Raw genomic sequence first — 25,621 nt, forward strand, 5'->3', positions numbered from 1 at the left:
TTACTATACATTTCTCACGGTAACCGTAGTTTACGCAAAACTAAAATTATTGTCACTACAATGAAACTGCACATTTAATTAAATTGGCATAGGCATACGTCATCGAATAAATAAAGAAAGAATAGGGTACAACTATAGAGGGGCTATTCTTGTCATATAGCCATATATTGAGAAAATACACTGCTTTTACCATCATTTGTGTGAAAAATAAACAATAGCGGACGGAATTTTGATTAAAAATGTATTCTTATTAAAAAAAAAAAAAAAATGACTAAAAGTGTTTTACCATAATAATGGTGATATCGCGTAAATATAGGAGCAACCGTTACAGGGTAACATTTGTCTCCTTAAGCAAACACTTTTGAGACAGCAAGAAAATTATGTTTATTCAAAATAACCACTTCAGAAAAGGGTGCACCATTTCCTGTTAATTTTATTCACATCTGGCATCACATTCCATCTCAAGTATCCTATGAACAAATCAATCTCCATTATGATTGGATCAATCAATGTGAGCCACTTTGAACATTAAGAAAAACAATGTGTTTAATAGGGTCCTTTAGCCCCTACAGGAGGGCTTTTTACCCTAAACACTATCCTTTTACTCATTGGACAGTTCATAAAATACTTTCGATTGAATCACCTTGAACAAAATGGAAAATGATAAATTAAGCCACAATTTATTTAGCCTCAAAATAAATGTGATGTTTCAGAGATTTTTAGTTGCTAGGCTATATAAATTTGCAACATTTAAAAAAATATTCAATCAAATGACATCTAAATGAACCTTTAGACATTACACTCTTCAGCCCCATTGTACCCTAAAAATGTAAACAAACATATTTTTGAAAGCTTGTAATTTGTTAAATAGATACATTTTCTTTTATGAGTTTACAGGAGCAAATATGGTATTTTGGCAGAAACTATGGTTGCCACGGTAAAGTTAAAAAAAAAAATCTAATATTGACTAGTCCTATCTATTTTTTTCTAGCTAAAATGGGTATAGCTAAGTGACAAGATATTCAGCAAACATGTTACGAAACCCAACCAAAAATAGCAACAAAAACAGCTTTACATGGAGGTGATCTTTAATAAATGGTACATCCGATCCTAGCATTTTACAATATTGACATGAAATCATGTTTATAAACCAGTAATTCACACAGACACATTTAAATAACAATGACTGATATTAAAAAGAATTAAAATGGCAAAGAGGTCTCCAGCATACATACAAAATAAACATCATAAATAAAAAGTAGTGGAATAAATACGTGCACTTAAAGTTGGTGTTTTCTTTGCTGCGACAAGCCATGATCTTGCATAATTAGACCTATGTTGTTTTTTTATTCCTTCATCATGATTTTCAGACACTAGTACATTGTAAAATCATTTATCCCTGTGATTCATAACAAAGCGAGATGTATGATGTTTATGCTAGTTAAAAAAAAAGATAAATACAAAGTAATGCCAATGCTACATGTAATTATTTAAACACCTGTGTTTGATGATGACTGAGCAACAATTAGAATTGATAGACAAGAACAATCAATGCTTACTCAATGCCACATTATTTTTTCCCCGTACATGTACTAAGTGCAATTTTATTTTCAAGCAAGGGTAGGAGGTCACAAGAGCTCATCGTGTGCTTCACCTATATTCAATCTGTATCAGTGAAGCATCGTAACATTTTCATCAGTGCAGTCAGAGAGTGTACTGAAAATGAAAACCAGAATAAAAAACTTGTATAGTATGTAAAGATCAAGAAATGGAAACACAGTGAGTGGATGTGATGATGTGTTAGTGTGTGAAAGAATTGTGTGTGAGTAACGTTCTTGGAAGGAGGTGGAATAACACGCATATGCTGTGTGTTTTGAGCATGTATGTGAAAGTGATGAACATGTAAGAGTTCAAGTTTCGGCTTTTTCTTTCTGTTTCTTGCTTTTCTTTAAGAAACACGGGGCTTTGAACTTCTTTTTCTTCTTTGATGGGGATTTGGAAGGAGAGCCCTCTGGGGTGTTGCCTGCGGGTTTGTTAAGCGGGGCAGTGGGCGGAGCCGAGGGTGTGGTTTCTGAAGTGTCGGTAGTCGACAAGGCCTTCATTCCCTTTTCTAGCTCCTCTTGTTGTCTCGTCTCATCATCTTTATTGTTTTGCACAGCCTCTGTGGTTTTGCCATCTGCATATTTCAACACAATTTAAAAGAAAATGGAAAATAAATAGTATTAATAAAAAAAATAATAATAATAATAAAAAAAAACAGTTAAGCAGTTGATTTTCACAGTTTTATAGATTTAATCCATGGGGGCACAGAAGCGCTGTTATGACATGACAGTTTGTGGCCAACATGCTCATTCAAGTTGTGTGCAATGTCTTAGGTTTCTATATACTTACTAGTGAGACAAGATCTCAGTACCAAACGACTGTCCTACAATTCATAATAGAGGGACAGAGACAGACAAAGAAGCACAAAGGTGTGAAGAAGACAGATGTAGGACACAGTACAGAGCGGAAAATGTCACGCATAAAAATTAAACATGAAAAAAATTCAAATAAGAAACACTGACAAAGACTTGAATACAGACATCCCATGTTACATCACCCTACCATTTATGACCATTATATTCATGGGTAATGTAATTGATATTTTACAACAGATCCTCTAATCTGTTATTCATTAACATAACTAATATTTATTAGCAGAGCAAAATTTGCCTAAATATACTACCAGCTAAAAGTTTGGAATAATGTACAGATTTTGCAGTTTCGGAAGGCAATTGGTACTTTAATTCACCAAAGTGGCATTCAGCTGATCACAAAGTATAGTCGGGACATTACTGATGTAAAAAAAACAGCACCATCACTATTTGAAAAAAGTAATTTTTGATCAAATCTAGACAGGCCTCATTTTCCAAAGACAGCCATCACTCCAACACCTTATCCTTGAGTAATCATGCTAAATTTATTTGCTAATTTGGTACTAGAAAATCACTTGCCATTATATAAAACACAGTTGAAAGCTGGTTGGTTCATTAAATTCAGCTTAATATTATCTTTGTTTTTGAGTTGCCACAGTATGTATTACACTGGCATGTCTTGAGGTCAATATTAGGTCAAAAATTGTATAAAAGAAACTCATTGTTTTGAGGAATGAAGGCTATACAATGCATGAAATTGCCAAAAAACTGAAGATTTCATACAAAGGTTTATACTACAGTCTTCAAAGACAAAGGAAAACTGTCTCTAACAAGGACAGAAAGATGTGGAAGGACAGATGTACAACAAATCAAGAGGATAATTACTCTAGTCTAAACTAGAGTCTCTAGTTTGAGAAATAGACACCTCACATGTCCTCAGCTGACAGCTTCATTGAACTCTACCCGCTAAACACCAGTTTCATGTACAACAGTAAAGAGAAGACTCAGGGGTGCAGGCTTTATGGGAAGAAATGCAAAGTAAAAGCAACTTTTGAAACAGAAAAACAAAAAGAAAAGATTAGAGTGGGCAAAGAAATACAGATAATGGACAACAGATAATGGAAAAGAGTGTTATGGCTCTTAACCCCATTGAGCTTTTGTGGGATCAGCTAGACTGTAAGGTGCGTGAGAAGTGCCCGAAAAGACAGCCACATTTATGGCAAGTGCTACAGGAAGAGTGGGGTGAAATATCATCTGAGTATCTGGACAAACTGACAGCTAGAATGACAAGGTTCTGCAAAGCTGTCATTGCTGCACAGGGAGGATTTTTTATGAGAACTCTCTGAGGTAGTTTAAGAAGTTCTGAAAACTTTTTTCAAATTGTAATAATAATTTTTCACGTTATTAATGTCCTGACTATACATTGTGATCAGTTGAATGCCACTTTGGTGAATAAAAGTACCAATTTCTTTCCATAAGAGCAAAATCTGTACATTATTCCAAACTTTTGGCCATCAGTATATTGTGTCGAAATCATATATTGATCTTCTTGTTTAAAGTGTTTTATAAAAACATTATCACACTCGCAATCATGTTGTCGAATTCAGCACTCTTCTTTAATCAAAGTGAGTCCATATGGGGAAATAAATGCCTTTTTGAATTAATCAATAAGAATTGTCCTTTTACACAGAGCTTTTAATTTTGCCCCTAAATTAGTAACAGGGGTTGTCATTTAGCAGTTGGATGATGCAGAACAGATCAGCATGTGGAACCATAGCAGGTGTTTCTGCAGTGTCATTTACACATGCACAGTTGTTAGGCTTAGCAACACCCGGTCTCACCTGATGGTGTGGTCTTTATGGGCGAGGTAGTCGGGGGAGTCCCCGTTTCATTCACCACCTCCTCCAGACCTTTTATATGATATCAGGGTAGAGGGAAGGAAAGTGAACAGGTGAAGAGCAAAGGGAGGAAACAGAAATTGAGGTACATGTACAGAGGGGAGGTGTACAGTAAGCAATGTGAAGTTTTTCTTGGATTTTAGTGTGTGTACAAAGGGTTTCATGCTCAAAGTGAAAGGATATAAAGGAGAAAGATAGAGTTCAAGTGCTGGAGGGAATTATGTCGGGACACTGAACTTTAATTCAACTGTTTCTGAAAACTCACCCTGCCCACTACATTTTTGAACTGTTGCCTTCTGGCCGATGCCACAGAGCACTGAGCACCAGAACCATCAGGCACAGGAACAGATTTTTCCCTCAGGCTATCCATCACATGAACAGTTAAAACTGCCCCATTGAGCAATAATTATGTGCAATTTATAGTTTAGTCTTTTTATATTTATCCAACACATACATCCTCTTCTGCTAATATATATATATATATATATATATATATATATATATATATATATATATATATATATATATAAAATAAAGAATGAGTTAGTGTTCCAAACCTTTGACCGGTAGTGTATATATTGCCTTATTGTGTATTGTATATATACTTTATTTTCTATTCAAGTATGATTTTTTTTATTCAATTTTATATTATTGTTTCATTATTATCTATGCCTATTATCTTGTTGCTGTTTTGTATTGTTGTGCACTGGAAGCTCTGTCACCAAGACAAATTCCTTGTGTGTATGCTTACAATAAAGCTAATACTTTAATTTATTTATTTTCAAGGCACACTCCAATAAATACACTACATGCCAACTGGGTAGTTGACAAATAAAATGTACATTATTATTTTATTTTTAGAGAGTTTAGGTTAATATTTGCATATATTCAAGAGAAAGTGAATATTTGTACCATTTTAATCACTACTAAATTGATTTTTTACAATCAGATTTCAACATTCATAACTTTGCTAAGTACTGTACTTTACTAAAATGTTTTGTTTAAACATTAAGTATTTTGTATTCTAAGCCTTTAAAGCTCATACTGCTTATTTCTAATTACATTCTTCACATTTATAATGTGCACACTATTTAAAGATTACTCAATTCAATATAATTGAAATTTGTCATACATTGTAAATCTTGTCATACGTTGTAGGCTAAGTCTTAAAAATAGACTTCTAATAATACCTTTTGTTGCAGTTTACTTAAACAGTAGCTCACAAATAGTCCTGGCCCTGCAGTGTGCCAAATAAATGTTTTAAAGTACAAATACTCCACGTAGTCTCTCAATTAATATGAGGCCATAAAACTGCAATATTATAACTGCAAAAAATATTCTGTCTAAAATAGTTTTAGATGAAGCATAGCATGTAATGCTGCTGTCAGTTCTTGAAATGCCATGTCAACTACCCATTTCCTATATGTAAAATGTTTCACATCTTGTGCAGGCTTAAAAGCTACTAATTAATAAATAAGTAAACATCAAAACTTTGGTATTCAGTAACAATGTGACATCATGTCAATACGTCTCCAAAGACTTCAGCTGTACACTGTCTAAGGCACTCGTGGTGGTTAATTCAGTTTGTTTATCCAGTGGCAGAATCAATATGTGGATACTAAGGCAAAAAAATCAATAGGTTACAAAAAGACAAATTGGGACTAAACTACACCGCCTAAGTCTGGCTAAGACACTGTCAGCTCGTACCATCCTCCTGGCCAATTTGCTTGCGTTGCACCTCCTTGCGGTACTCCTCCAGCTCCTGATCTGTCAGCTTGTTAAAGGGATTTGGAGACTCCGGCTCCAGTGTGGCAGGGGGTTTGGGCTCCACCTCCTCTGGAGTCTGGAGGCAGAACATTCATGTTCACACACATACTGTACATGAACTGATGTACACATACAAATGCATTTATAAATGGAGTTTGATTAATGACTGCCCCTTAAGTACTCATTACAGACATTTACAGGGTATGATTAAAGACCTTATTTTGGGGGGCCTGGGCAGCTCAGTGAGTATTGACTGACTAGCACCCCTGGATATAATTTAGTTAGTGTGGAGTTACCGGTGGACTGTTGTCTGTGATGACGCCGGATAACACCTGAGACTGAGGTCCGGCTGTTTTCATGTCCTGACGATTCTGCTCCCTTATCTGGAAGACAAACAGCATTTACATCCTCTACAAAAAATTACTGAGTGCACCTTTAAGAGACAAAGTAATAAGCAAAATAAAAAAATACACAGATCGCTATATAAAATGGTAGTCATAGGCTCAGACGGAACCTGTGGACTTTTTCTGCTCTGATTTTTTTTTAAATCTGTGTAATTCTGCGTAATTACAAAATGTACTATATGGACCTGAGAATACTAAGCTCTTATTGATAGCTAAAAGAATCATGAAATTAGCCAAAATATTTAATAAAACAAACATGCATAATTTTATGAATAACAGATGTCACAATTCTGCAGAAACCTGCTGAGATCTATGCACGTAGATTTCATCTGGGTCATCAGTATCCCCCTACTTACAGTAACAGTTCCACCTGCTGGCCCTGACTACTGAAGTTCACATCTATATTATCATTTACATGTGATTTATCTTACATCACCAAGGGATGTAAGATATTTGATTTCAACCCTTATATTGCTTCAAAAAGAGTGTGTGGACATCACATTGAACTTAAAAAGCAAACAAACTTTTGAGTGACATGTGAGATTTATACCTTATTCCTAGTTTCGAGCACCTCCTTTGGGTTAGTGAAGAGAGGGACAAACTGGTTTGGACTCTCTATCTTAATGGCTCTGCCACTGCCCTGGGTCATTTCTTCTGCTTTCTGCCACTAAAGAAAAAAAATAAGACAGTACAGAAAAAATACAGTCACTAGCTGGAAAGCATGTCTGTCATACCAGGGACACCCTCTGATGTTAAAAAGGTGTTACTGTGAAAAATTTGGAAACACTGCAAATGAAAGGAAAATATGTGAAATACAGGTGCTGGTCATATAATTAGAATATCATCAAAAAGTTGATTTATTTCAGTAATTCCATTCAAAAAATGAAACTTGGATATTATATTCATTCATTACACACAGACTGATATATTTCAAATGTTTATTTCATTTAATTGTGATGATTAAAACTGACAACTAATGAAAGTCCCAAATTCTGTATCTCCGAAAATTAGAATATTACTTAAGACCAATACAAAAAAAGGATTTTTAGAAATGTTGGCCAACTGAGAAGTATGAACATGAAAAGTATGAGCATGTACAGCACTCAATACTTAGTTGGGGCTCCTTTTGCCTGAATTACTGCAGCAATGCGGCGTGGCATGGAGTCGATCAGTCTGTGGCACTGCTCGGGTGTTATGAGAGCCCAGGTTGCTCTGATAGTTGGGTCTGGCGTATCGCATCTTCGTCTTCACAATACCCCATAGATTTTCTATAGGGTTAAGGTCAGGCACGTTTGCTGGCCAATTAAGAACAGGGATACCATGGTCCTTAAAAGAGGTACTGGTAGCTTTGGCACTGTGTGCAGGTGCCAAGTCCTGTTGGAAAATGAAATCTGCATCTCCATAAAGTTGGTCAGCAGCAGGAAGCATGAAGTGCTCTAAAACTTCCTGGTAGATGGCTGCGTTGACCTTGAACATCAGAAAACACAGTGGACCAACACCAGCAGATGACATGGCACCCCAAACCATCACTGACTGTGGAAACTTCACACTGGACTTCAAGCAATGTGGATTCTGTGCCTCTCCTCTCTTCCTCCAGACTCTGGGACCTTGATTTCCAAAGGAAATGCAAAATTTACTTTCATCAGAGAACATAACTTTGGACCACTCAGCAGCAGTCCAGTCCTTTTTGTCTTTAGCCCAGGTGAGACGCTTCTGACGCTGTGTCTTGTTCAAGAGTGGCTTGACACAAGGAATGCGACAGCTGAAACCCATGTCTTGCATACGTCTGTGTGTGGTGGTTCTTGAAGCACTGACACCAGCTGCAGTCCACTCTTTGTGAATCTCCCCCACATTTTTGAATGGGTTTTGTTTCACAATCCTCTCCAGGGTGCGGTTAACCCTATTGCTTGTACACTTTTTTCTACCACATCTTTTCCTTCCCTTCACCTCTCTATTCATGTGCTTGGACACAGAGCTCTGTGAACAGTCAGCCTCTTTAGCAATGACCTTTTGTGTCTTGCCCTCCTTGTGCAAGGTGTCAATGGTCGTCTTTTGGACAGCTGTCAAGTCAGCAGTCTTCCCCATGATTGTGTAGCCTACAGAACTAGACTGAGAGACCATTAAAAGGCCTTTGCAGGTGTTTTGAGTTAATTAGCTGATTAGAGTGTGGCACCCGGTGTCTTTTTTTTTTTTTTTATGCATTTGGCAGACGCTTTTATCCAAAGCGACTTACAGTGCAATTATTACAGGGACAATCCCCCCGGAACAACCTGGAGTTAAGTGCCTTGCTCAAGGACACAATGGTGGTGGCCATGGGGTTAGAACCTGTGACCTTCTGATTAACAGCCTAACGACACCACCACCACTCCACAATCTTCAATATTGAACCTTTTCACAATATTCAAAAGAGATACTGATTTTGGTTTTTTTCATTAGTTGTCAGTTTTAATCATCAATTAAAAGGAATGAACACTTTAAATATATCAGTCTGTGTGGAATGAATATATACACTATCCAAGTTTCACTTTCTGAATGGAATTACTGAAATAAATCAACTTTTTTATGATATTCTAATTATATGACCAGCAATTGTAGATCTAAAATTCACCAGCAGAGAGCAGTGCAAGCACGGCAGTGAGTTTTATGACAATAAAATATCTCTACTGCATTGCAGAGACAGAGAAAGGGATGTGGGTGGAACATGGTAGAAGAGAAACAGACAGACAGAATGAAATTTAGAGGTAGTCCTCTCCCAGCGATGCAACAAATACGCCATTGTTCCAACAATAATATCATATGATTCACAGCGAGCCACTATTTTCTCAACTGCAGCTTAGTCACAAAAAAAAATCCAGTATTGAAATTGTACTGACAACTACAATTTTTATATGTTCTACAGAAATGTGAGTGGTGCCACGATGCTAGTTCAGGTAGTTGCCAGTGCATTGTAATGTGGTTCCTAGGGTGTCCTGGGTTATTGCTTGCTTGTCCAAGTTAAAAGAGACCACCCCCAAATTTCTGTTATATTCTTTGGAGTTTTATTTGTATTTTTACCTGTTTTATTGTACACAAGGGGAAAATTGTAAAATCAGATCACTGAGATTATATAGCGTATGTCTTCTGCACAACCAGTACAATTTGAGGTATTATTCATGTCCAGACAGAAGCATGGTGCAAGATGAGAAACTAGCCAAAGTGTAAAACTAGTGTAATGGGTTTGTTCAAATCCCTAAGTATAAGCAATAGTAATAGTAAACTAATTTTAGCAAGCACCACTTGAATACTCAGATATTCAACATAGAAAAACATTCTGTATATATATTTTGCAGAGGCTACATGATAGATGCTATTTAAACTGTAGTGGTAAACAAGGAGTGGTGGTGGCGTAGTGGGCTAAAGTACTAAACTCTTAAGCAGAAGGTCGATGGTTCAATCACCACAACCACCACCATTGTGTCCTTGAGCAATGCCCTTAACTCCAGGTTGCTCCAGGGGAGATTGTCCCTGTAATAGGGGCTTTGTAAATAAGTGCAAATAGTGTTAGATGTTATCTTCACCCCAGTGCAAAGTGGCAGATACTCCAATTAAATAGTATCATAAAGTATAGAGGCATTACTGCAGCATGTTTATTGTTTATTTAGAGCCCACAGAATCCCTACACCAACCCTTAAACCTAAACCATAACCATCCCTTACAAAAAAATTAACCACGGTTTTACCTCAGTAGAGAGGAGGCGACGGCGAGAACAGGCTTAACAATATAAATAATATTAATTAAATAAAAAGACACAGACACTAACACATACAGGGGCAGCTACCCGTAATTATCTCTCTCTCAAACTGTCGTCACTGGCCGCCTTTATCACTCGGCCCGGCCCCGCCCTCCTCCGCTCTACACCATAGTATCACCATGGTATTTTGTTTTAAAATCATAGTAACCACAAAATTAAACGGTTACCATATTACTGTAGTAAAACTATGGTTAATTGCAATAAAACTATGGCCTCTGCCAAAAAAACAAACAAACATGGTTACAACACTATTACTATAGTAACACCATGGTTAAACTTTACCTGGATCAAACCTTTCTCTCAACTTCCCAACCTTCACCATGATCAAATTACTGCAAAAGAAATAAACCTTTAAAAAAAATAAGTGGGACAAAAGGTGGGTTTGAACCTGGGTCGGCACACACAAAAACCACATTAACACTGTCATTACACACCACTGCAGCAACACAAGGTGTGTGGCAGGTGCTATTTACACCTAGTGCAAATAGTCACAATTTATTTCAGGCCGTGCTGGCATAAGCTGGATACCCAGACATGTTCATGTCAGCTATATAAAAGCTATCTTACCGTAGTCCGAGGTCCTGGGCTGGCCTGGTCCTGGTTGACTTTCTGATAGACATTTGGAGAGTTCAGCCACCTTGTCTTCTGCTGTTGTCTCTGGGCATGGGGATGGAGACATGGGTGGGGGTGAACCCCATCCTCATTAAAGGAAAATGATGAGACAGTGGCAGGAACTTCCACCTCTCTCCTGGTTCTAGAGCGCTCCAACAGCACCGGGAAACGGTAGGCATATCCTGTACGGTAGCCCTAAAGAACGGGTTAGGTAAATGATGCTGAAATATCACATCTGGCAGATAATTAGAAAGGTACTCAAGCCAGTTTAATAGCAGTAAATTGACTATTTCTAATCAGCAAGGACAATTAGGCAAATTGTCTAGAAATTTGTAGACTAACCAGATTGTCCAATGTTCGCATCAGAGCTTCAAACTCATGTTCTCCTAGCCTGCTTTTATGCATGGGGCCGAAGGTGGATCCGGCCCAACCCACTGTGCCTGTGGCGACAGGCTTGTGGATGTTGCGGTCCAGCAAGATAAGGTTTTGCTCCCCTCCAGCGCTGCACAGTGCTGCCACCTGTAAGAACAGCACAGCACTGCAGCAGATTCGAAAATAGAATACTAGCTTACTACTTACTGAATACTGCAAATTGTACATTGCAGTGCATACTGCCAGCTGCTTTTTAAATATGAGTAAAACAATATAGGCATTATTCCATGTTAAACATTTCTGAGTATATATACAACACTGTTGTCACATGGCCTCATCAAGTTGCATGTTTAATTCAGCCTACCTGTATTTGACATGCAGTCTGGATGTGGTAGATTGTGTAAAAGGCCTCCTCCACTGATTCTCCCAAGGCCACAATACCATGATTCCTCAATACCAACACCTGCACAATTAGGGTCATACAAATCTCTCCATGTGGTCATTTGCAATACAACAATATTTCCACAAGTGCATTTTGAACCTTCAGGGCATCGCAAACAACACACAGTGCCCCCCCAAAAAACTATTTGAACATTTAAGGCACACCTAAAAATGTATGACAGTCTTTGTATAAGACAGCAAAATATCAAACCAAGTGGTATTTATTCAAAAGGAGAAATAGCTCAAATACGTTTTTCAACAAGCAAAACACTGGAGGTTTGGAGGTTTTGGGGCCACTGTAGATGATCAAATCTAAGTTGACGAGATAGCGTCACTGGCCATACATCAAGAGATGTACAGTAGTGTTTCAATGCCCAATCTAATGTGTAAACATGGTCTTTTAAAAATTATCTTTATGATTCTTACCTTGCATGTCGGTCCCAGGCACTTCTGGAGATCCACCCTGTCCTCTTCCTCCTCCATCACTCCATTGTAGTCATAATAAGCTACCTCACCCACCAACAAAGCCTCATGGGATAGAGGTAGTAGGCCACATTTCATGGCTGATACCTACAGTACATGAATGATTAGTCTTGGTGAGTTGTTGGAGTTGATCAGCGTTGGAACAATAAAATCCATGAATTAATGTACAAGATTAAAGGGATTGTTCACCAAAAAATTTAAATTCTCGCATCATTTACTCCCCCTCATGCCATCCCAGATGTGTATGACTTTCTTTAATTTGCTGAACACAAACAAAGGTTTTTTGAAGAATATCTCAGCTCTGTAGGCCCATACAATGCAAGTGAATGAGTGACAAACATTTGATGCTCCAAAATCCACATAAAGGCAACATAAAAGTACTCCAGTCGAATCTGGTGGTAAAATCCATATCGTAAGAAATGACATCATACAGTAGGTGTGGGTGAGAAACAGATAAACATTGAAGTCTTTTTTTTTTTACTGTAAATTATCTTCCCTTCTCAGTCAAACTTTACTTCACTTTTACTCTCTTCTTCTTCTGTTTTTGATGATTCACACTACTGGGCAAGTATTTTTGATAAACAAAGTACTTAAAAATGTATCTGGTTCTTACCCACACCGACCATATCATGTCTGAAGACATGGTTTTAACCACTGGAGTTATATGGATTACTTTTATGCTGCCTTTATGTGGATATTTGAGCTCAATATTTTTTCCACCCATTCACTTGCATTGTATGGACCTACAGAGCTGAAATATTCTTCTAAAAACATAATTTGGGTTCTGCAGAAGAAAGAAAGTCATATACATCTGGGATGGCCTGAGGGTAAATAAATGATGAAACATTTTTCATTTTTAAGTGAACTAACCCTTTAATGAAAGAATGCAGTGTGAATAACATATTGCCTTAGAAAAGAGACTATTTAAATCATGTTAATAATTTTTAGCACTTTGTAAAAATATTCGATTCACAAATTTGTAAGTCATTTGAGACAGTGGTTTCAGTTTCCCTAACATCGGATCATTCTATAAAATGAGAATAATACTTTTTTTGCCATAATTTGACATGGTGGACAAAATAAATAAATAAATGATATCTACTCTAGATTATCATGATTTAAGTTATCACTTAGTGCGATTAATTATCTGAAAAATAATGCATTCAAAAATTAAAGCAATTAATCAAGCCCCCCTGATCATGTAAATTCCATAATGCAGGGATCTCACAATGCATTCTTAAAGTTTAACACTAAATTTAACCTAAAACAGGAAAATAAAAACGATGCGTTTATGGCTAGAGAATTAGCGAGACACTCCACAATAAAAGTGAGATGCTCTAGATGCATCCATCTGACATATGAGTACATAGACCAACAATTAAAAATAGCACTAATGATAGAAGTCAACAATATTTTGACTTTTAAAGCCACATTTAGTATTTTCTAAAATGCTTTACCTACCCACTGCCACAATATACAGTATGCATATGATTTAACATATTAAAATGATCTGAATTATAATATTTACTATATATTACATTATATTTATTTGAATTATTATCTACTAAATTATCATTATTCCCATGCCTTTCTCAGTAAATATTGATAAATGCGATTAATTTGATTAAAATTTGTTATCGATTGACAGCCCTTATAGATAGATAGACAGACGGACAGACAGATAGATCCATCAAATAAATGTTAGTCGTTTACGTGTTTCACAATTTAGAAGAGAATTTGAAATATTTTGCATAAAAAGTGTGTGGCAGCGGGGGCGTGGTCAAGCGCCCTTACCGCTTTCTCCCCGGACGAGCGCTTGACCACGCCCCCGCGGCCACAGTGTATATTTCTGTTTTTATTTAATAGTAATTTTAATATTTAACCTACAGCATATATTAATATTTAGTTTAAAAACTCATGACATCAGAGCAGAACACAAAGATTTCCCCTCGACTGAAAGTTTGTTGTTTCAGCGATGGTGATTTATCTTGGCCTTGCGTGTGACGTACTGCAGCTATGGCTGGAGTGTGGAGGTGCAGGAGACAGCGGACAGCTGGTCGTGCCGAGTAGATTGCAGAATGCAGACTGAACGCAGAGAGATCGACTCCAAGAGTAGTGCTGCCTCTCTCTACCAACTCGCCAAGAATGTTCACCTTCACCTGGACATCACAGACAGCACATGCTGTAGTAGAGCCACTACATTGTTTATTCTCCTTCTAGTATCCACTGCGCTCATTTTAAATATAAATTCCCTCTCAAATGAACTAAATCTATCATTGTGATGTTACAATATAATTAATCAAAATAGAAAAAACTCATTTAACCCATTGGTGTATTCTGCCAAAACTGTGAACAGCATCATTACATATCTGTTGCATTACAATGTCACTGAGAGATGTTTGCATTCATACAATCATTGACATAGACACTATATACTGTATGAGCAACATAAATATTTTTCAAGAATAACAATTCATTTTATCAAAGAGGCACCAAATGTGCAACATTTGTCCAGGAAAATACTGAACACAATACATCTTTCGTCCTTATCAATAAATAACACTATGCTTAACCTTGTCCATTGACCTTCATTTCAATGCTTTTGAACAGGGAAAACAGACAACACAATCATTAGAGGTCATCTTACAGGAAATACGAGGAACCAGTTTGTAGTGTATACAGATAGAGTGTAGATACTCACCAGACTGGATGCAGTCACCTCCCCGAAGGCCAGACCGTCTGGTAGCACCAGGAAATGTTCCTGCTCTTTACTAACACGCATCTGCAGAAAAATTTAATAATAGTTGTTTGCCAAAAGGCTTTAATCCAGAGACCATTTTTACAGTATATTACAGGGTCAGTCCCCCTGGAGTATCATGGTGTTATTTGCCTTTCTCAAAAGCACAATGTTGATGGCTCATGGCTTGCTCATTGCAAGAATCGAACCAGCAACCTTCTGGTTATGAGCCTTGAGCTTTGACCAAATAAACCACTCCCAAATAAGTGAATTACAACACAAGAAATATTTGAACAACTAAGCCATGCATAATTTGTATGAATGTCATTGTTTTAGAAACAAAATATGAAAGCATGTGGCATCTGCAAACAAATGATGCTTGACCTTTATTTTCCCAGAAAATGTGAACAATTACTTTTAACCCTTAAAGGGTAACTAAACACCTGCTCAGAGTCTGACTCCACCCACTAGAAATATTTGAAAATGCTGGAAAAGTGGGCAGACCCCGGGATAGAGGGAACGAACCGAGTGCGGGGCTGAGCAGGGGGCACCTGAGACTCGTAGTGACGGATTAATTGACAGCTGCTGTCAGACTCTATGTTATTATTATTCCTCACACGGTCGCAAGACGACATGTACATGAATCTGGCATGGTGAGCTGGAACCTGCTTAGGTCAGCTGTCACCACTTATGTCACGAAGTACCGCAAACAGCCAATAGGAAAATGCAACTGCAGTAGCCACCGTTCAACCTGAAGAGGGCAGCACTCAGACGTTTTTACACCATATATTGTAGAATTAAAACACTTTAAACACAAATGTCAAAAAAATTACTTGAATCGATGACCAGTACTAATAAAGCCCCATTCTTACAGATCATTAACTAAAAAAAGTTGGTTTAGGGTTTAGTTACCCTTTAAAGGGATAGTTCACCCAAAAATGAAAATTCTCTCATTGTTTATCTCAGTTGTATATGACTTTCTTTCTTCACCAGAACACATTTGAAGACAAGTAGAAAAGTACTTAAAAAAGTACCTAAATATTTCTCTAGTAATCGTAACGCTTTAGAAGACATTCATTTAACAGCTGGTCTCATATGGATGAAGTTTAAGTCTTTTTTAAACTGTGATTTTTAAAGCTTCAAAAGAGAAATCCCCATTCACTTGAATTTTAAGGACCTACTGAGCTGAGATATTTTTCTATTTTTCTTCAAATGTGTTCTGGTGAAGAAACACATTTGAAATATCATGTGGGTGGGTAAATCATTAAAAAATATTCATTTTTGAAAACTTTTGTGAACTTTCCCTTTAAATGCATTGGCTTTTCACCAAGCATTATTACATACCTCAGGTCTTTAGCGAACTGGCATGTATATATATCACAAATGGATCTACAAAATGTCACAAATGGATCTAGATAATGTCAAAGTTTCAAACATTTTCAAGACAATTAGAAAATAATACAATAAAATATATTTTTATGTTTTATTTTTCATATATTAAAAAGACGATGCAACAAATCTAGAACAGGTTTCATTTTTTCCACACTGAAATTCACGAGATGCAACTGGCTGTCAAACACAGATTGAGCTACACACACACACACACACACACACACACACACACACACACACACACACACACACACATACACACACATACACACACACACGTATTTTCTCAGGCACTTGAGTCTAAATAGATGCACAACCTAAACAATTTCAGTTGTACACCCAAATGTCAATACCCAAATCATGCTGTTCATGTGTTAAACTTGCTGTAGTTTATTTCCAAGTTGTTGCATCATCATATAGCATTGTCAATTGTAAATCAGGTCAGTCAATGAAACATCAGCACCACTTTGTGTAAGAAATGGCATGTATAATATATGTGTGTACAAGCATGTGGAATACTGTTAATTCGCGATTGTCATATAGAAAATCAACATGATATAGTAATTATTTATGAATATAGTACTCATTTGCCTTGTGATAAACAAAGAAATATATATCCTGTGATTTTAAACTTATATAGATATGAAATAATCATAAAAATCTGATTTATGGAAGCTCAAAAAAATTATAATATAAGTCAGTTATAATTTTTTTTGTTTGCTTACTGTGAGGCATGTGTTGGCGATCTGGGCCCAGCCAAACAGATCCACCAGTCGGTGTACACTAGACAACTTACAGCGCATCAGTCTCTCACCCTTCACCATGGAGCTTGGGTCCCATCCGTGCAGGTCGTTAATGGGAGTTACCATGTTAATGGCTGTACAGGCATGAGGAACAACAAAGACAGAGCTTAGTATGTCTTATGAATGAATATCTTAGTCATGAATTACTTTAGTAATAGCATCGATAGTTCGTCTCTCACAGTTTGACATATATTAGGTCAATTTTATCTAAAAAAAAAATCCTTTTTTTTTTTAGCTTACTGCTCACAAGGACATTTAGAAAGCACAAATGAATTAATCTCAAATCTTAAATGTGATTGATGAAACTGACACTAAACTTATAGAACTGCTCTATAAAAGTGTCTACATCCAATTCACAGCCGTGCGGATTCAGTACAACTTTTGATCCGATTACCATGTCATTTTAGGCACTTCTTTGTTAGTGCTATGTGCACAGCATACGTGGACAAAACATACATATTGAGTTAGACAATTCATATGCTGAATGATTAGTTTATAGAATGAGATACGGATTTTTGCATTGTGTGTGTGTGAGTGTTACATACTGGATGGTGTGACAGGCAGAGTGGCTGGAGATCCTTGAGTGGCCATAAAGTCAGCAATCTGTCTGAGAGCCCACAGACTGGAGGAACTTCCTTCTTTCTTCATCTGCTCCTGAATCAACACATCCAGCTCCTCTCTAAACGACTACAGCACACAAAGACACACACGATCAAATGCAAATATTCAGCAACACAATACACGTGAATATACAATGGACAAAGCTAGGTTCAACACACATTCTTGTACACAAACCAAGCGTTTGCATTGTGCATATGGGTAGTTGACAAATAACTTCTTTTCAACATTACGATTACAGGTTAAATTACTGTATGTAAGGAAAGTATATATATTTTTTATGGTAACACTTTACAATAAGGTTGTATGCATTAACATGAGTTGACTACATTAGTTAACATAAACTAAAAATAAACAATACGGTTCAAGCACTTCCTGTATTAATCCAGCTAAATGTTCATTTTCAGCATAGTACTAATTCATGTTAAAATTAAAAATTGTATTTGTTAACATTAGTTAATGCACTATGAACTAACATGAACTAGCAATGAACTATTGTAAATGTATGAATTAATATTAACCTTGATTAATAAATGCTGAAAACTAATAATGTTCATTGTTAGTTTATGATACTATTCACAATTCACCATTTGAATCCAAGTTTAGCATTTTTGTAGTTCACTAAAATAGTAAATTCAAACTAAGTCATTCTGAATTACAATTATTCCATATAGTCGCTCAAATAAAAAGTTTATAATAATTATACAAGAATAAGTTGCAATTGCATTTAGTTTTAAGATGGAGTATAGCATGTCACATTACCAGGAACTGTAGTCATTGCTTGAAATTTTATGTCAACTACTTCCATATTAAACAGTGAAAGAAACAGCACAGCAGACATACACACAGTAGGTGAAGCAATACGTCATGAACATACAAAATCAATTCCATATTCCACAACAGAGCAAGAGAGAATAAGACGTCCTCATGCACAACGTTCAAATCTTATTTCTGTCCTTCATTCAAATGGTCTAACTTGTCCTCCATTCTGGTGTGTTTTTTTGTTATGCACCAAAAACTCTAGCACTGTATATGTTTTCTCCTCCCCTAAACTCTCTCTCTCTCTCTCTCTCTCTCTCTCTCCCTCTGCAGCTGCAGCTGTCAGTGGTGATTTAGGACAGATTATATCTGAGCTGTGCAGATAATCATATCTTTAGGAACCTAATGAGAGGGAAGGGGAGAGAGGACATTGAAGGCAGGACATTAAAGGGTGGACAGATAGAACAGAGAAATAAAAGGGGGGAAAATGAATATAAGTTTTCTGCGGTTAGGAGATATGTCATTTTCCATGACCTTTTTGAAGGTTTATAGTAGGGTTGTCGATTTAACGCGTTAATTCAGTGCGATTAATTTGACAAAAAATAACGTGTTAAAAAAATTTACGCAATTAATCGCATGCCCACGGACCATAATAAGGAAGAGTCCTGAGAAATGCTAGCTTGCTAGTACCACCTGTTTGCTAGCTAGCTAGTACCACCTGTTTACTCCAGAGGGCAGTAAGTGACATTTCAGCTGTATGAGCAACGTCCAGATTATACAGTGAAGAAAACACTTCAGTAGGCAGAACAACACAAACATGCGTTACGTTCTTGTGTTCAAAACACTCGAAGGACCGCAAATGCGATCTAAGGGACACCATGTAATTAATTCAATTAAAACATTTTATCGATTGACAGCCTAAATTTATAGTTGTATCATGCCCATTTACTTATACAAACACAATGTATTATCACACCGTTTGGAACGTAAAAAAATCTGATCATGAATTTTTTTTCTACAGAGATATTTATTTTGATTTATAGTGTTTAATAGTCAAATTTCTAGCAAAGAACTACACTAACCATAATCGTGAAGAGAGACCCACCAATCAGAGAAGTTGTTGTTACTATGGAAATAGAATTTCAAGTAACATAATCGAGTCAGTCTCCCTACAATCTCAAACTACATATAATCAGAGATTATTTAGCAAAGACAGGCCACTCCTGAATGGGAGAAATTGGAATGCCCAACCAAGGAGCTCTTAGTGCCCAATGGACAATGGATGTAGAAAGGAAGTCCTGCCTTACAGGTGAAAGAGCCAATCACCTTTTAGATACAGACATCACCTGTCAATCAACTCTAGAAAATGCATGCTATACAAGCTGGGTGCAATTTCTGATACCAGTGTTGTCCCATTTTACTGCTGATTTAAAATATGTTCTTTGATCGTAGTCCTGACCAACCATTTTTGAGATTTCGGTGCTCCCCATTCAAGTAGATAGGAGCTGCACTGTCATGACTGCAAATAGCCTCCTGAAAGCGTTCCAAAGATGCCAACAGTGGACTGACTTGCTAGAAAGACTTTGATATAATTTTGAATATATAACAATAAGTAAATTCAATATATCATTAAAATGTATTGTTTTTAGAAGACTAACATGATTTGTAATTGGATGCAGTACTGAGTAGATTCATTCTGAACTGTAGTACTGACTACAAATGACTAAAATTGTATTTGGTAACATAATCTCTTAGATTACGTGATTTGGTTAATATAATCTGATTACTTTTGACCTAACTGTTGTTTATTTGATGTCCCAAGTCTTTGAGTAGGACAGTCTTGTACCTTTTATTTTTATTTTCTCCCCTTTTATCCCCAATTTTGTTATGCCCAAATCCCAATTCGCTCTAGGTACTCGTAGTGGCGTATTTAAAAAAAAAAAACCTTATATATACAAGTAATTTTAAAATGTAATGTAATCTGATTACAAGTACTTGACATTTCTAGTGATCTGATTACATAATCCAGATTACAAGTTATGCCTCAGCGTCTGAGACCGTCAATCTGCGCATTTTATCTGCACATGTGGCCTGTTGAGCGCGTTACCGCAGACATAGTGCTTGTGGAGGCTTCACGCTATTCTTCGCAGCACCCACGCACAACTCACCACGTGCCCCACCGAGAGCAAGAACCACATTATAGTGACCACGAGGAGGTTACCCCATGTGACTCTACCCTCCCTAGGAGACCTGGCTGAAGTCACTTAGCACGCCCTGGATTCGACTTCAGGGGTGGTAGTCAGTGTCTTTATTCGCAGAGCTACCCAGTCTTGTACCATAATGACATAAAAATACAAAGAAGAATATATATTTAATTTTATTACATTACCAACCAAAAGAAAACCGGAAGACTTACCAAATGCATTACAGCATAAGACTGATATAAAATGATAATTTCTTTTGCATAAAAAATTTAAATAAAAAAACGTATATATACAAGTAATTTTAAAATGTAATATAATCTAATTGCAAGTACTTGACATTTTTAGTAATCTGATTACATAATACAGATTACAAGTTATTTGTTACTACTCAGTACTTGATAATTGGCAATGACTATAAATCAGTATACATTTTATCGTTTTTTATAACTCTTTTGCAACGCTTCATGGGATAAGTTGCTTCGAATCAAATGTTGCAACGTTGTGATTCATCTTTGAGCTTAAAGGCTTTGTTCCAGGCATAAAACACTTTACTGTAGATTGTTTTAAAATCACTACGGAGAAAATAAGAACATTTCTGATTTCTGTATGCTCTTTGCATACAAATATATAGGCTTCACACATAACAGAACTGTATGCCTTATTACTCACAGGGCTTTGCAGGAGACTGGATACACGTTTCTTGAGGCCACTGGAAGGTGTTGACTGCTGGGGAGACTGGACCAGTTCTGACTCCAGACACTCCCCGTCTACTGGACTATGCTGGACCGGAGTCCCTTTAGGGATGGGAGAGTTACTCATCTTCTTTTTCCCAGTGTGACAGAGAGGAAAGGAAAGAAATACAAGCTAAAACGAAACAGGGCCAGGCGAGAGCTGTAAGGGGCGGACAAAATAGAAGAGAATTGTGAATTAGTCAGTTGTAATATGGAGTTATGGTACAGATCCAAACATACATTGTGGAAGGATTCATTAATAAATATGTGCATATGAAGACATTCAGACATTTTCACACATACATATTACACAAACACACTAGTACAAATGCACACGAGCAGTCCTGCATCTACAAGATAAGGATTTGTGCACCCCACACCCAAAGTCACGTGATGGCTGCACTAACTGTCACATATATCCAAACACACAGTGGAAGTAGTGCAAGATGTAGAGCATAGCCGGAAAATGCATCCTTACATTAGTAAAGGCAAACAATTTGTTTTCTTGTTTAGTCAAGGAAGGTCTGTTTATGAAATAACATTTCGAACAGCATTTTGAATCGATGTCTAGAATGTACAGTAATAGACTGAGTGCAACTATTACTATTCCAGGGAGTACAACACAGCTGACTGATGACAGAAAATATCTAAAGATCAAGAGCATGAATATCTTTTATTTCTAAACCTTTTGCTGCCATTCACGAATGTTTAAATCAAGCTCAGAAAAACTTCTCATGAAGAAATATCCAGATCATATTTAGCCTAAAAATCAAGCCTACTTATTCAAGCTCTTTGTGTTTGGTAGTCTGGCAGGGGCTCAGGTGCTCTGGGACCCCCACTAAGAGGCCCTCTCTCTGGGGAGATTGTATAATGACCGGGGCCCCTCTGGAACCAGACAGCATACTGGTGCCGCCCTGCGCTGACCTTTAGATGAGTTTCAAACATAGAGATTTCTACTCAAGTGGATCCAATTTAATCAAGTCCCTCTGCTGAAATACAGTGATCCACCCCTAGTTTACCCTTATTCCTGCCTTAAACTCACATCATGCTGAAAACATTCACCTTTGGCTTTTGCTACAAGCCTTTGATGTCGTTTGAGGAAGGTACACTAAAAGGGACACTAAAAGACATGTACATGTGTCTGTGTAACTTATTGATTGGTCTGAAACTGAGCTTTCCTGACCGGATGAGGGCTTTCTCCCTGACTGAGAAATCCTAATGCTTTAATGAAGTTGGGAGAGAGAGAGGAATATAAGGGGAATGTATATTGGTTAATGTAATGCTTGATTGATTTTAGATGAGAATTCTAATTAAGTTAATGTGCAGCTCTGGGTGCATTCACTTCTGCATGATAATGCACAGTGAACTTTATGACCCATGAAAAACAAAAAACACATGCTACACCTAATCTTATATGTGCTTCATGAAAGAATTAAAGAACAATTTCTGTACAAATGTTTTAGCCTTTTTTGAGTCAATTATACTACAATATATAGTACTATATAGTGTTATTCTAATCTATACTATATTAATTAAACCCAAAAGTGTTTACAAAGAATTATCTGGTGGTAGGAGTCAAAAGATGCTCAACATTGTGCACAAACTTGTTATTAGTGTTGTTTCATTGACAACATTACATCAAGCAATACAAGTCTACATGGATCTAGATCTGTGGGTTTACCTTGTATCTAATTAATTATTATGATAAATAATTTTTTACATATTTCTTTTTCAGACTTAAGTCTTGTATCCTTTGGCGATTACATTACAGGAATGTTCCGGGTTCAGTTCAGGTTAACCCGGATCGACAACATTTAACATAATGTTGATTACAAAGGAAAATATTTTCACTCCATCGTTTATGTAAAAAAAAAAAAAGCACAAATCGTGGTTACTGTAAGGCACTTACAATGGAAGTGAATGGGGCTATTAACAGTAAAATAAACATTGTTTCAGAAGTATAGCCACACTATGTAAAATATGATACATACTAACATGATTTTTGTTTGGTAAAATCTCTGTTTGAAATTATTTTAGTATGATAAAATTGCTTACAGGGTTTGTGTTAATGTTTTGCTAATGTTTCTGGCCTCATTCACCATTGTAGTACCTTACTATAGCTGAGATTTTTGCTTAAAAATAAAATAAAAAAAATTATGGGAATATATATATAACAATTCAGATATATAAGCAAATTCCTATTTCTGATGTTGATCATTGATTCGATTAAGCTCTGTCTGGTACAATAGGATAGTCTTTTTATTTAGCCTGAGACACACACCTTTCAAATTTCGATGCACCTGCTGAAAAAAGTAACTGAAAATGAACTGAATACATCATGACAACACCGGTTTGGTTAATGCATGAAATGCAAGGTTTGAAAAGCTCATTAAAATGAATAGGAGTCAGACAACACAACTAAAAGAGGGTCAGCTTTTTGGGGATTTGTATTTTTTTAATTTTCAACCCTGTCTCATGTAAATTCGTGCATATTTTACGAATTAGATATATCATATGTTTTGAGTCCATTCATATGAATCTGTACAATTTCATCACATGCAAATGACCGGATGTGTAATGCGGAAATAAGTGCCAGTTTTGAGGCGTTAAGGACACGCTTATTAATATTGTGCCCTTACCCAAACCCCTTATCTAAACATAACCGATCAGCAGTGTGTAAACATGATAGAAAGCTGTTATGTATGATAGAAGCAAGTATCGCTCATTAGATGGAAACGATATCCAGCAACGTCATTGGCTGTATTGAAAGTCATACGAATTTATACGAGTGCAATAGTACCATATCATAGTAATCAGCCAAATTTAGAAAAGTTGTATGAATCCAAAAACACCACCATTTGAACTGCTGTCAAAAAGCTAAACTGGAAACAAAAAAGTTTCATCGTAATATTTTATAATGATACCGAAAAGGCTGCTTTCTTGTTTAAAACTAATTGATAAGTGAAGCAGTATTATTACAAAACGCTTTTTTCGCGGTTCTATTGTGCAAAAATGCCACAGCCAGTGTTCGCGCGGCAGGGCTTGTACGTGGCTGCCTAGCAACAACGCGAGCCCCGCTGCAGCATCAGCACCAGCAGCGTGCAGCTGGCTCAGGCGCAGGCTCAGCCTCCGGGCATCTGTGTCAGGAGGAGCCCAGACAAATCGAGAATTGCATATAAATGCATGGCATGTTACCAAGTATCAAAACACTGCTCCGCACACACAAACTACATAATATTTCTTTTTAACTGTGCAAAGTACTGTAGCTTAACCTCGGATAGAAAAGGCCAAGGGGGTAAAACAGACCTATGAGACGCGTTTCCTGACAAGTCTACTTCATAGTCACAAAATAGCTTTTTTCTAAAAGTAGCCATCAATACACTTGTACACTCATGTGCTTCAAAGAAAACAAGGCCCCATGCCCTTTGGTTAATATAACGTAATAAAAACAATTTAAAGCTCATCATATACATTCTAAATTATTTTAGTAAGAGGGATGCAGTCTGGTTCCATTTTCTCCAGTGCTTTGTTTCTTATCTATATACCTGCTGTTAATGCTATTAAATAATGGAGTGATAATTAATCTCGCATGAATTTGTGCAATATCATGCTAGTGCAGCACCACATTACCAGGACCGTCACCATAAACATGATGGATGTGAAGGGTTTGAAACTGTAGAAATTCTTTCATTCACATGTTTGTGCAATATTACTGAAATCAATGCAGCTATTGAAAGAACTCGAAGTGGTGACGGGAAATTAAAAAAACGGGCACGAGGCAGTATATGCTTACCTTACAGCAGCATCCTCTCCTCTTTGTCCTTTACGCACGCTTTCAACATGCACTTCTGCAATGTGTCAAAAAAGACGCGTGCACCAAGAAATCGATTACTAGTCTTGTTTTCCGGTGTGAATGGTATCGTTTAGGGTCCGTATTTTCTTAAAGCTCCGCATCCCCTCCGAGTGTTTACGTTTATTGCAGGCTGGACCAGCCCAAGACCGCGCCTGCCAGATTCATGACCTCGCGCTTTACGATCTAAATTCCGCTCCGGCTCGTTTTTATCCGCAGTTTAAAGACGTTTGTTCACCAGTACGGTTATACAAGCACATCTGTTAAACGGAAATGGTTGTCCAGTATTAAAAATCGTGAATCGCCGGATCGCAGATTTATTGTGGATTTAAAATGATGCAGCTGC

General features: G+C 36.9%; 1 protein-coding gene across 2 annotated transcripts; it reads right to left on the minus strand.

Moving 5' to 3' along the window:
• Positions 1 to 429: 429 nt before the first annotated feature.
• LOC127643246 (beta-adducin-like) lies at positions 430 to 25,621 on the minus strand. 2 transcript variants are annotated; one of them, XM_052125907.1, is made up of 15 exons: positions 25,219 to 25,621; positions 21,364 to 21,585; positions 17,659 to 17,800; positions 17,036 to 17,187; positions 14,883 to 14,963; positions 14,191 to 14,340; positions 12,125 to 12,268; positions 11,622 to 11,720; positions 11,228 to 11,404; positions 10,841 to 11,080; positions 7,034 to 7,150; positions 6,376 to 6,462; positions 6,020 to 6,155; positions 4,256 to 4,324; positions 430 to 2,176 (listed from the first exon to the last, which is right to left on the minus strand). In XM_052125907.1, the coding sequence occupies exons 2-15, from the start codon at positions 21,511 to 21,513 to the stop codon at positions 1,911 to 1,913; spliced, it is 2,010 nt and encodes a 669-aa protein (XP_051981867.1). In that variant the 5' UTR covers positions 21,514 to 21,585; positions 25,219 to 25,621; the 3' UTR covers positions 430 to 1,910. The 2 variants fall into 2 exon arrangements, with proteins under 2 accessions (XP_051981867.1, XP_051981868.1); XM_052125908.1 differs by lacking the exons at positions 21,364 to 21,585; positions 25,219 to 25,621 and adding an exon at positions 18,609 to 18,750.

Source organism: Xyrauchen texanus, chromosome 4 (assembly GCF_025860055.1).
Source record: "Xyrauchen texanus isolate HMW12.3.18 chromosome 4, RBS_HiC_50CHRs, whole genome shotgun sequence".
Taxonomy (NCBI): Eukaryota; Metazoa; Chordata; class Actinopteri; order Cypriniformes; family Catostomidae; genus Xyrauchen; species Xyrauchen texanus.